Source organism: Alnus glutinosa, chromosome 5 (assembly GCF_958979055.1).
Source record: "Alnus glutinosa chromosome 5, dhAlnGlut1.1, whole genome shotgun sequence".
NCBI classification, from domain to species: Eukaryota; Viridiplantae; Streptophyta; class Magnoliopsida; order Fagales; family Betulaceae; genus Alnus; species Alnus glutinosa.
In genome coordinates, this window is record NC_084890.1 from 13637621 (window position 1) to 13650554 (window position 12934).

Below are 12934 nucleotides of genomic sequence, written 5' to 3' on the forward strand. Positions count from 1 at the left end.
ATGGTCACTTCTTTGCGAGTTAAAACCTTTTTGATATTCAGTATATGCCCCATTGATGTCTTCATTTACCATGAAATGAGCCTACGCAAAAGGAGAAATGTAAGTCGGTTTTTATTGCAGGCCTGGCGGAAGTAAGATTCTACAACTTGCGTCAGATACTTGTTAGTGCAATCCCTTTCAAAAAAAAAAAAAAACTTATTAGTGCAATCAATAGCCATGTGAGCGATTTGGAAGTGATTATCAGTCTACAATTATGTTAGCGGAGCTTTGGCAAGAATGATCTGTTGTACGGGCTGAATATATATACTCAAAAGTCATGCAATTTAATAAATTGCTATATGACTATCATACAACTGGTATTACGTGATAGTAAGTAAAATTATTTGTTTTTTTCTTCTTATACAAGTATATAATAAATGATTGATTTTTACTACCACATCATCTAAGTTCTTTGGAAATCGTAAAACAATATACTAAATAACATTAATCTACATTCAATCCACGTGATTTTAAAATAAGTATATTAGGTTGTTTACAGATTATGTCCGATGAATGAGCGCGGCTGTATTCAACCTGGCAATAAGGTGATTAACAGGTTATTATTTCCCAAGTCTGATGCACATGGAAGAGTACCAGCAGATTCAAGTTAGGTTAGATTCCTCTCCATAAAAGAGAGTTTATAGTATCAAACAAGCCATCGATGATGGTGCTAATGCTTCCACAAGGCTCTAATAATTTGATCGATCAACCTAGCACCAAGAACCTGTGCATCATGACCGGTAAGCTAAATGCCCAGTATAGACTTTAGATGCAGGATATTATATCCAAATCCAACTTCTGCTCATCCTACTGGAGCAGGCATTCAAGCCAAAGCTTTCTCATAATGTGGCTGGAGAAGGCAGGCGACTACCTTATAGTGCAGAATGATGTTACTAACCAAGCCTTTTGAATCAGAAAGTCCACCTTCTCTTCTGGAAAGGATCAAGCCCCTTTGCAAGAACACTCTAATTTCTAGTTTCTTACTTAAGAGTGGTGGAAAAACCTTTGTCCTTAAACCCCATTGTTCGAGTCTAACCTGTTTCAAATCCCATGCTGATACAGCATTATTCTGTATAACTGTAAAAATGACCCTTTGCTTCGTAGTTTAACTACAGTAATCCGCTTTCTTTGAACTGTTATTTCAAACATCTCCAAGGTAGCTAGGTAAAACATGCTCCACAAACTAAACTCCACCAAAAGTTTGGACAATGACTTGGGTGAGAAGAAATAGCGAAGCTGGTCGTGAATGCTCTACTATACTTTAGCCTGTACATATTCATTTACGTACAACATAACAAAAAAATTGAAAAATGCCATCAGCCATAATTAAATCAACTGAACTTCTTTGAGAAAGATTAGAACCTAAGAGCTGTGGTTGATGCTTTGATATGATAATATGTCCCATTTATGACAGTTACCAAGTATATCATAATGAGAGCCTATAAATTGGTGTAAAAGAAAAAACAAAGTAACATATGAAAATTATCTTCAAAAAAACCCTATTCCAGCCAATAAAGATAGGTTTTCCCTGATCCATTCTTCCATGAATTGCAAATAAGAAATGAGTTCGTCAAGATTTGGCAAATCCAATAATTCAAAGTTACTTGTCAAATAAATGAGCTTACAATAATGCATTTATTTTTTCAACATCCAGATAATCAGGATTACCTGGGCCGGGGTTTGGAGCAGATTGTGACTGATCAAAAAACCCTGTCAGACATCACAGTAAGACAAGTGTTGCATTATGTACAACTCTCCACAAGTGAATTTTCAGTGTGACATTCCTCTAATTAGAAGATCACAAGAAAATAAGCAGCATAAGCAACAGCATGGGCAATTAATAATTATGATTTCAAATGTCCATATCTATTAAAGAAAAATTAGTCTCAACAAGATGTATCTGAGCACAAGTACCGCAGGAAAAAAACTTGGGTAAAAGAAATAAGAATCGGGACAAGATTGTGACAGCCTTCGCAAGGTGGGACTGGAATGATAAGGATGTCTGTAAATATTTCTTCAAAAGGCACTTCCCAGTGCTCACATTTGAATAATAGATCTGATCAAACTGGCTTTTTTTTTTCTTTCTTTCTGTGGACAACAATACTCTAAAACATATTAACTGCTTACACATTATTCATGGTAGTTGGATCACTTTGAACGCCTAAAGACTCAGCTACTCACTTTTTCTTTTCGTTTCTTTGAAAATCATCGACCCATTCACTTATCGATTCCTCCTCCTCGTCAGAGGTGTGAAGTCTGATACTTCCATTTATGCTGTTCGTTTTATATTTCATGAAACTGGTGAATGAAAAAATGGAGACTTGAAGAGAGAGGTGACATTTGAAAAAAAAGAACCATTTTTTTTCTTTTCATAACACATCCGCAGAGACGGTATTTACAAGTCCACATTTATTCCAAATTTAGTCATCAGCCCTCCTAGAAAAAAAATAAAAAATAAAAACTTAGAAGATGGTTAAAAAACATCATCCTGGAAATTTGATAAAGGAGCCTAAATCTGAATTGATTGTCCCTTTCCTTGCACAGCCTCTATATGACAATTGCCTGCATTATTTTCCCACACACTGGAACCTTAAACATCTAAATATCTAATAGATAATAAAATACAATTCGTAAAGGAATAGGGAAAGAATAGCTTTGATAGAGCCTTTGCTTAGAAGAAACCATTTAGTTTAGAATTAGGAGCGCATACATCCTGTTGTCAGTACAAAAAATGGTATAAGTACAAAACCATAGAAACATAACGGAAATATGGCATACTTACAATGGAGCCAAGGATTTCATAAAAACATTCTCCCTTCATGATTTTAACGATAGGGTGATACCCCGAGCATTGGCTCCAAGCAAGCCAATTGATGCTGCAGAAATCTATAAACAGATTCAGTCGTCATGGCAGCTACACGAACAACAAGACCTATCCCCTGCACAGACAGTGAACGAGTGGCCAACATTTAACTCAGATAGCCAGCACTATGACATTTATACAATATTTATGTTAAATGCTCAGGAAAATGTAAGCAACTTTTCATTTGTATTTTCAAATAAATAAGCCTAAGCTAAGTTTAAGGGGATAAAGGGAGTAAAAGTATAATTGCATTGAGATCTCGATTAACATAACCATTGAGATCTAGCTCATATGACACCTCCTCCCATTTAAGAATAGAGTGGAGTGTGAAGTCCTTAGGTCAAAATCCCAGGGTGTGTAGATTAATAATTAGAGAGAGTGAGATCAGTTAACATACACTTTACCCCTTATTTTTGAGCTACATAACAAAGACACTCCTGTTTTGTGATTTCAGACGTTGCAAATAGCCGAATTGTATTTGTACCTATCGGCATAGCATAAGCAGTTTTATAAAGGTCACTGAGTCAAAGGCCTCGCAATTGATGCACACAAGTACACCAATCTCTGCATCCTTGTGACATAAATTCAAAGTAGAAACATGAAAAGTGAACTAAACTTGGTTCTATTATATACATATGTTCTTTGGTTTTATATATGTTGAAGGCAAAAAATAATGTTCTGTTAATATTTCATGAATCCTTCACATGAAAAGTTGCATTCAACTTAAAACTAAGAATGCGAAACCCATAAAAGTACATTGAGCATTCACAAAATGAAACATTTACACTATATTTGAATTAAGTGCAATAAAATTTACTGAATTAAAAATCACTTGATTAAGCTTTTGAGATAAGTCAAGAAGTCACTATTCTACACTACAAGAATTTGAGGGTTTACTCGAACTGAAGTCAATGAAGTGAACACTTTTCATATAGGCAGGTTATGAAAAACAATTACTTTTTACAAGTTAGCTCAGTAAGCAAGCTGCAAGCTCTCATTCAAGGTTAAAGAAAACAGGAGAAGCACAGTTGTAGCATAAAATTCATTCACCACCTTGTGATAGCAAATTCTGACCAAACTACCTTAGGACCAAAGACACTAGCAGAAGCAATAAAGCTTGGTTTCATCAAGCAATGATCAGATTTCGTTATTATTTGGCGGCCCAAGGAAGTGGAAGGCATACGTAATTGCTCAGACATTATCCTCTTCACATCTTCTTGAACTTGGCTCTGAATGTGATTCATCTTTGGCCTACAACAAACCAATCACAAGGTCTAACATTAATTTTACTTATACAAATTCCTTTCATCCCTTTTGAACATAAATAAACTAAACAAAATCATTGCCAAATTATACAATAATATACAGGATAACTAAGCCGGGCACGAGTTATAAATCATTTTTACTCACCCCATGAGAATAACCATTGCAATGACTTGATAGTCCTGCATGCGTTCTGTAATAGAGGTAATACTTCCTCGCTCTAGAAGCACCTGTTTTAGAATGTTAAACCATGTGAAATGAAGTGTTAAGAAAATAATCTACAACCTCCAGGTGCCTCCCAAAACTTTGTTATTACAAGACAACATACTTTGCTAAATCTTTGATTCTTCCAAACCAAAGAATCAACTGAAAAAGAAAAATAATAAAATAAAGTAAAAATAAAAATAAAAATTCTTTTTTTATAGGTATAAATAAAAATTAATTTAAATTATAAATAAATAAATAAATCTAACCAAAATAAAACCATAAAAAAATGCCAAAAAGGCGACCCTACTAGCTTGTTATGAGCTAGAGCAAGTTGAAGACTTCAAAAGGGGGAGGAAAGACACGGAAAAATTGTAGGGAAAAGATAAAATAATGTAAGATTACATTATCATTATGTAAGTGGGGGGGGTGGTGTTCTATTGAGGTGTCGGGTTCCTATGGAGTGGGGGTTTGGAAATATATCAGGAAAGGATGGGAGAAGTTTTGCAATTATGTTCGGTTTGTGGTAGGGGATGGGTCACATATCAGTTTCTGGCATGATTGGTGGTGTGGGGAGAGATCTTTGAAGCATTGTTATCCAGTTCTGTATAGTAATGTGAGAAATAAAGCTGCAATGGTGGTGGATAATTTGGCTGTTCATAATGGAAATATTCATTGGAATGTTCTCTTTACGCGGCAATTCCAGGACTGGGAGATGGAGATGGTGCTTTCTTTCTTCGAACGGTTGTACTCCACTTCGATTCGACAAGGAGAGGGTGACAAGTTAGTTTGGAACCTTTCTACAAGGGGTTATTTTGAAGTAAGGCCATATTATGAAATGCTTAGTAGGAAAGAAGGCCCATCATTCCCGTAGAAGAATATATGGTGTGCTAAGGCTCCGACAAGGGTGGCGTTCTTTGTATGGTCTGCAGCTTTAGGAAAAATATTGACCCATGACAATCTGCGAAAGAGGAATATTGTGGTTATTGAGTGGTGTTGTATGTGTAAAAAGAAGGGGGAGTTTATTGATCATCTGTTACTTCATTGCGACGCCGCCCGTGAGCTTTGGAGTTTTATGTTTTCTTTATTTGGAGTTGAGTGGGTCATGCCACAAACGGTGCTGGATTTGTTGACTACATGGGGTGCGTTTTTTGGGCATGGCCTAGCTAAAAAAGTTTGGCGGTTAGTTCCTCATTGTGTTTTGTGGAGCATTTGGTGGGAGCGGAATGCGAGGCTTTTTGAAGATGTCGAGACTGTAATGGTAGTGTTAAGGAAGCGTGTGCTTAACATGCTATATCTTTGGATAGCGTCCCGTCTTTGCCACCTAGGTGTTTCTACTTTTGTAGACTTTCTAAATTTATTAGTTGTTCCTCCTGTTTAGGGGCACTCTTGTATACTTCCCGTGTATTAGGGTTGCGCCCCTCAACGCTTTTTTATTGAATTTGAAATTACTTATAAAAAAAAAAAATCATTATGTAAGTAGCAGAGGTAAGTTGATTAAGTTACCATACTATGGCTTCTTCATAACATTGTCCTCAAAACAGATAACCAATAAAAAGGAATTTTGAGAGCTTTCCAGAATCACCCATTAGTAAAAAATTTGTTCCTAGCATTATCTTAAATAAGCAACAGCATGTTACTAATGCAACAAATACAGAAAAAAAAATAGCATTACCGTATCAAGAAACAAAGGCTGATCGTCTTCTAAGAAGATGTGGTTGGTGCTCTTATAAAGATCGAAATCCCATTTTTCTCCGCTTTCATGGCGCCCACTGGTAATCCAATCAACAATGACCAAATTTGAGTCTGGAACCACCCTGAAGACTTGTTTCTGAGAGTACCTTGCTGTGGAGAAACATGTCACAGGGTCTGGAACGACAGCCAATACAGCACCACTCCCAACTCTTGTCTACAGCACCACATTAATTCACCAATATCACTTTGAAACCATTCTTCACACCAAAAATCAAAAAGGAAAATTTCTTGAAGCATTCTCTATGTATTTCAATAAATGTCCTCTCGTGATTTCAACAGGAAAACCTCCTAGACCCTAACTTCTTACAAAAGAAACGACAGTTATATGCACCATAACCATATACAAAAGTGTAAAGAGCTGTAGAAAAATAAAAAGAGAAACATTTTAAAAATATTAAATCACCACTTATCCTAAAAATGTGATTTGGGATAACTAGTGAACTTAATCATTAATTGATATTCTAAAACTCTCTCTGATGTGTGGGATCAAATAACACATGGAATATTTTAATTGAAATAAAGGTAAACTATGGAGCTAAGATTTGAACTTAGAACCTCTGCTCTAATACATGTTAAATCACCACGTATAAGTGGAAATTTAACAAAAAAACAGCTCAAACACATTTATTCTTTGTATTTCTTGAACTCCAATAACAAGTTAACTTAATACAGCCAACTCAAATGCAAATAGTCAACAAAAAAGTGTCAAGAGTACATCAGCATGTTAACATAAAATTTGCTAATTCATGAAGATTTAAGATGGGGCATATAGTTTTCACATGTAATTTCGTTAAGGCAAGACTGTTACCTCCATGACTTGTTGAGAACACTTGGATCCCATGGACTTGTATACCTATGGTAGGATAAAGTGAGAAACCATGCTGAGTGATCCGTGTATAACAAGAAGCAAATGAAATACAGGCTACAGCAAAATCAGGCACAAACATTGTTAAAGGTACTTAACCCGGAACTTAATACAATTCAAAACCCACAAACAGACTCAAAAATAAGCAATGCAAAACAAGTTGAGAGAAAGCAAAAGAAATCAACCTTTGTTGAAGCTTGGGTTGTAAGGACAGCGGTGCAACCATCTCCAACGGTTAATTCACATGAAATAGAATCTCCCTGCACCCAATAAAAAGAATATTATAACCCACAAAACCAAAAAATCTTATTATTATGTGATACAAAAAGAGAAAGAACAAAAGAGTAAGATAGATGGAACATACAGAGACAATGCCACCACCATAGGTGAGGCTATAAATCCAAACAGCATCAATACTAGAGGGACCCACCTAAAGAAAAAAGCAAAAAAAGAAACATGTCTAACAGCCTCAGCTTCACTTTCAGATTGCTTGTGATGAAAAATCAATGCCCACATATAATACATGATTGAACAGATGAAGAACAAAAAGCCAACCTTATTGGGAACTATGAATTTGAGGGGGTATTTTGAGAAGCACCTTGTCACTGTAGATCTCCCTCCCACCATCTCCACCACCACCTTACCTTCACTTTCCATTCTCTCTCTCTCTCTCACTGTGAATGTCGCACTGTAAAATGCGGCAAAATGGAGAGCGCGTGAGAGCCACGTTCTTTCTTTCTTAACTGGGTCGACCCGAAAGTGCAGCTTATTTTATTTTATATAATCCAACCGGGCCAGCGAAATGTTGGAAGCAATTCAAAATGGGCTTCGCGGCCCACGCAATTAGATTGAGAGGTTTTTCATCTATTGCGACACTGCATGACTGGACGACGTCGTTTAGAAAGAAAATTAAACCCCGGAACTGGAGCTTGATAATCAGTTGCTTCGCGCACACACTGAAGCCACCACGCTCTGACGAAACATTACGGCGAAGCCTCCGATCGCCGATCACAGCCTACCGTCCTAGAAGTCGTCGTCTTCGGTGTTCCCTTCAGGTAATTCTAATATTTTTATTTCTTTTTGTAGTTTCTGGATAGATTTGTAGGTGCGTGTTTGGTTTCAGAAATTGGAATGTGAGGTTTTTTCCCATTGAGAGAGAGAGGTTGCAAACGGTGAAAAACTGTGTCCAAAAAAGTTTGAATCTTTTTCCCCATTTCCTTCATCTTCTCATTAACAAAAAAAAAAAAAATTCGTTTGGCTTTTTTCTAAATAAGTTAGTAATTTTTTTTGGGTATCCTTGATAAGCACTGGGAATTCTTTGGATAACTCAATCGTAGTAGCTAATCTTGAATCTGTTGGGCAAATTTGCATTAGGAAAGACTAGAAGCTCTAGTTTATAAGGGAAGGAAGTGGCATTGGGGAGAGTTCGTTGGCAGTAAGATATATACCATCTTGATGTTAGGTTTTGGTGAAAGGCACAGCACCTTAGTCCTTGGCAGTCATGTCCTTGACTGGGTAGGGGACGCGGAAAAATCTAGCTGATATGGAAGTGAGCAAATGAACCTTAGACTCTTTGAGGGAAATTTACCAACAGAAAAGTTTCACAGAGGAAGTGTGCATTATGTAGAAGTAAAGAAAAAGAAATAAACCATTTGTAGAAAGGAATGACTTGTTGCTGTTTAACCTTAGTTGTTAGCCGTATTTTCAATTATAAACAGGAATGAGTTTTGTGAATGAGAAATTGCGTCCAGAAAACATATGATCAATAGCATCAAGATTCCAAAAAGAAATTATTATGGGTTTTCCTTTAGTTAATCCAAAGTTAGGACTTTAGGCTAAAAGAAATGTGCAGAGTATACAAGCAGTGGGTAGGATAGAGGATGAGTAGACTTGGGTTTGACAACTTTCTGCAGCATTACTTTGCAATCAAGGCTATCAAACCATTTCACTTATTTCTGAGCATGGAGTAGCATTTCATATCCTTGAGTATATATCAAATCTAATATTTTCAAGCATTTAAACTTTGGAATGTCAATGAATACAGTGTATGATCTTAAGACAAGTAGAGAAATCATCAAATCTGCTTGATATCTTTCTTTCACCTCAAAATCTTTCTTGTTCCAAATGCGCCGCCAACTTTTTCAAGGTCTTTAGGCTGATAAAGCTGGAGTTCACGCAGGCTTGCAACAAAAAATGATGTAAACTGTTGTCAATAACCCTTCATCAACCAAAATGTCTGTGATATAAATCACAGTAACATCTCATTGTCTCTAAGAAGATTAAACTACATCTACCTTTTGCTGCACTTGAGCTGGTTAACCATCAACTCAGTCTTTTAGATGGATAACGCATTAATTAAAATATATCCGCCTCTGTTCTTTGATTTTGAATATTCAATCAACATTATTATATTCCTTTTATTTCATTAAAATACTTGTTAGTTACAAATATATACTTTCATCTCTAGTACGGATGGACATTCATTTGAATTTTCTGTTCCAATTTTACCAAATATACATGTTTTGAACACCTCTTCGTGAGTTGTGGACTATAGACGATGTGATAGTAGTATACAAGTTGATGCTATTTCTGGTTGACTTTTCGATGAAACAATATGTTTCATGCGATCTTTTATTGTCATGTTTCTTTTGATGCCTAGAGATTATTTTTACCCCAATTTCAACGATTCTAACATGGAACACACTTTGATGTATTACTGTATTTCCCTTCGCCAACATTCTGCATTTTAGTCAAACTTTTTATGTGTTTTCTCTTCTTGAGGTTAAGAGCTATTATATCTTCTTCTTCTTCTTTTCGTTTTTTTTTTTTCTTCTTCTTTTTGAAGCTTTATTTTATGTCCAGTTTAGCTTTGTAAATATCTTATTTACTATTATATTAAGCTAGATTAAAGCAAATGTTTATGATTTTTTTTTTTTTTTTTGGATGAATTTTTATGATTTAACATTCTCGTGTTCCTTTATTTATTTATTTCTTTTGGATTCCAGGCCATATTGTTGCCGGGTGAGAACTCAAAGCTTATAGGTTGATTTTCCATTAGTAGAATATAGACTTGAAAATGAGCTTCCTTTTGAGATTGAGGCATAATTTACCTATTGGGTTATCCAGAAAATCTGTGGTAGCACTAAATCCAATTAACTTAAATGGGTTCACTCGAAGTTTTGGTCAACCTGCAAAGGAGGAGGAAGAGGAAGAAGTTGAGATTGATCAGAGAAGGCTCCCAACTGATTATGATCCAGCTACTTTTGATCCTACAGAGCATCGTAGTCCTCCAACTGACCGTGTCTTCAGGCTTGTAGAAGAAGTTTCAGGACTCACATTGGCTGAAGCTTGCGAGTTGGGAGTCATTATGATGAGAAAAATAGGAATGAAGGAACCACCAACAGTGGGAGTCATGAAACCAGGAGCTGTTGGAGTGGCTGGAATTGCAGTGAAGGCAGCAACAGCAGCCAAGGAGGACAAGAAACCAGAAAAGACTGTTTTTGAATTGAAACTGGAGTCGTATGAAGCAGCTGCAAAGATCAAGGTAATCAAGGAGGTTAGGAGTTTTACGGATTTGGGTCTCAAGGAAGCCAAAGACTTGGTGGAGAAGACACCTTCGATTTTGAAAAAGGGAGTATCAAAAGAAGAAGGTGAACAAATAATTGAGAAGATGAAAGCTCTTGGAGCTAAGGTTGTCATGGAATGAATGGAAGCTGATTCGAAATGTACGACTCCCTGTTAAAATTTTCTGAATCTAGTCTCTTCCGCTTTAGACACTATAGTTATAATTTTCTCGTGCAATCATTGAGTTTGAAGGGTGGGTGATCCCTGTTGTATGGATTAAAGGGTTTTGGTATTTTGGGCATGTCAGGATCGATTCAGTCATATGAAGAAATTATTAGAGCCATGGCAAACAGTTCTTTTATTTATTTATTTTTTTTTTTTTCTAGTCATAGCCATGGCAAAGAGTTCATCAGTCAGGTGCAATTTATAGAACACTGAGAAGGCGAATATTAGTCAGGAACTTTGATATATATGGATGACGAATTGAATCGGCTAAACTAATTTGCATGTATACCACTTGATCTGCCCCTGTATTGAAACAATCATATTAGGTTTGTCCACAGAGCATTTCAGTTGACTCGAGTCCAGCCTTGTAGATTGTTACTGTGTAAGTGTTTTTTTCAGTTGAATTGTGCAGCTTTCATCTCTCAATCGAAACATTATTTAAGCTAATAAATGCTTGAAATGGGTGTGTTCGGAATGGGTTAATTATGTTTGTTGATCAAAATCAAAATCAAAGAGATTGAAGTTGTTATAGTTGTCAGGAGGCAGCAGTCAGGAGGCAGCAACAAGTACCCAACTATCGATCAGGTACAACTGTTTTATCTGTGTTTTGTTCCCCACCGAGTCTTTAGTGCATGGGATATTACTTCGCATATGGTGGAGCTCATAGGATGAAATAAATCTACTTGCAAAAGGGTATCACGTCTAGACTGCACCTACTAGCCATGGAGTATTCCTATAAAGAGGACTCAAGTGCTTCTTGTGTCTTTTTAAATGTCATTTGCCTTCTAAAATTGTCATTCAATTTAAGGTAATTTTAAAGTTATATAACATTTAGGAGGATACCAGAAGAACTCTAGTCCTCCTTATAGCATTACTTCTGGTCATAAACAACTCTCGTCTCCCTCGAAAAAAAAAAAATCAACAATTATCATATCTATATTTTGGTACAATTGCTTGTTTTCATTTTTTTTTTTTTTTTTTTTCTCTCTTTTTCTTTTTCTTTTTCTTTTTCTCACGGGTATATTAGACGTCCCTTAGAGTCATCTCATGTAATGAACTTTCTATTTTCTGGTTGTATTTCTATATTGTAAAGGATAAATGAGCAAAAGGAAGAATTAAATGATGAAGATAGAATTAATTGATACTTAGATATTTCGAGGAACCTGAAACTCCTATTGACTGATTCGAGCTCAGCCCAACTCTAGAAGATTAATCCGATTCTCGATCCCTAGACCGTTTCCCCCCTTGGGCTTTATAACCCCTTGACTTCCTAACTAATTTCACAACTTGGCGGCTTAGCCCAACAACAACATGACGTACTATAAGAAAAGTCTATCAATTGGATTAAGCTGATTAAAGGCTCACTAATCTAATAGACCCATTACAACTAAAGGATCCACTAACCTAATAGGCTTACACTTTACAAAGGGAGGCTTACAATTTGACGTGGCATTTATACAAAGATGAAAATACCCTTCCCTTCACCAGCCCAAAATCTCCCTCTGGCACTCACCCCTCTCGTCGGCCTTTCTCCCCTCACTGAAGTCTCCCCTCTCGCCGACCGTTTTCCCATGTCCCCGGCTGTTCTCCCCTCACTAAAGAAGCATGGCCAAACTGCAAAGAATCACATTTCCGAACCCATGTAAGGATGACCGGCCGTTCTCCCCTCAAGCGCTGCCCGTACTCTCGAGTGGCGTCATCTAGTCGTTCCCGACCAGAACGGCCGGATCCCAGCCTTCTGTCCTGGATCTAGCCCATCCCCGGTCGGCTGGCTGGGATCTGGCCCTTCCCCGACCAGAAGTGTGTTCGATGTCGTGGTCGAGCCCGAATTGTCTGGGGTGCTAGGTTTCCGGTGGTCGTAGTCGGAGTCAGAGTCGTGGTAGCCAGTGTGCTGAGTTTCCGGTGGTGTGATGGTTTCCGGCGAGGTGGGTTCAACAGAGATGAAAGGGTATTTTTGTCCATGTACTAAAATTTATTTTAACTTATTTTAATAATAAGCTGATGTGGAGCCTCTCATGTCAATTTGTAAGCTTCCTTTTGTAAAGGTTTATGTACCCCTAACATTTCTCTATTCCTTATATTCATCACCCCTTAAAAGCACTTTCCCCACACGGTACAGTTTGAATGAAATTACTAAACCAACCCAATGAATATCG

At 36.9% G+C, this 12934-nt stretch overlaps 2 protein-coding genes across 10 annotated transcripts; one reads left to right on the plus strand and one right to left on the minus strand.

Moving 5' to 3' along the window:
- Positions 1 to 483: 483 nt before the first annotated feature.
- Positions 484 to 7715, minus strand: LOC133867978 (urease accessory protein D). Of its 9 annotated transcripts, XR_009900255.1 has the most exons (10): positions 7545 to 7715; positions 7354 to 7419; positions 7175 to 7249; positions 6933 to 6977; positions 6045 to 6278; positions 4313 to 4395; positions 3985 to 4153; positions 2821 to 2978; positions 1708 to 1749; positions 484 to 1305 (listed from the first exon to the last, which is right to left on the minus strand). XR_009900255.1 is itself a non-coding variant. In XM_062304758.1 (9 exons), the coding sequence occupies exons 1-8, from the start codon at positions 7644 to 7646 to the stop codon at positions 2865 to 2867; spliced, it is 888 nt and encodes a 295-aa protein (XP_062160742.1). In that variant the 5' UTR covers positions 7647 to 7715; the 3' UTR covers positions 1542 to 1749; positions 2822 to 2864. The 9 variants fall into 9 exon arrangements, 5 of the variants coding, with proteins under 5 accessions (XP_062160742.1, XP_062160745.1, XP_062160743.1 ...); XR_009900256.1 differs by lacking the exon at positions 484 to 1305 and having other exon boundaries at positions 1542 to 1749; positions 2822 to 2978; positions 4086 to 4153; XM_062304758.1 differs by lacking the exon at positions 484 to 1305 and having other exon boundaries at positions 1542 to 1749; positions 2822 to 2978.
- A 177-nt stretch (positions 7716 to 7892) lies between these two features.
- On the plus strand, positions 7893 to 10916 carry LOC133868507 (uncharacterized). The gene is made up of 2 exons (XM_062305418.1): positions 7893 to 8044; positions 9995 to 10916. Exon 2 carries the CDS (start codon positions 10066 to 10068, stop codon positions 10693 to 10695), a length of 630 nt encoding a protein of 209 aa, XP_062161402.1. The 5' UTR covers positions 7893 to 8044; positions 9995 to 10065; the 3' UTR covers positions 10696 to 10916.
- The last annotated feature ends 2018 nt before the right edge of the window (positions 10917 to 12934 follow it).

Coding starts and splice junctions, on each gene's coding strand:
- LOC133867978 (XM_062304758.1), bottom strand. CDS start 7,646: ATGGAAAGTGAAGGTAAGGTGGTGGTGGAGATGGTGGGAGGGAGATCT. Junction 7,250..7,353: donor ATGGTGGTGGCATTGTCTCT/GTATGTTCCATC, acceptor TATTGGGTGCAG/GGAGATTCTATTTCATGTGA. Junction 2,979..3,984: donor CTAGTGTCTTTGGTCCTAAG/GTAGTTTGGTCA, acceptor CTGTCTGTGCAG/GGGATAGGTCTTGTTGTTCG.
- LOC133868507 (XM_062305418.1), top strand. CDS start 10,066: ATGAGCTTCCTTTTGAGATTGAGGCATAATTTACCTATTGGGTTATCC.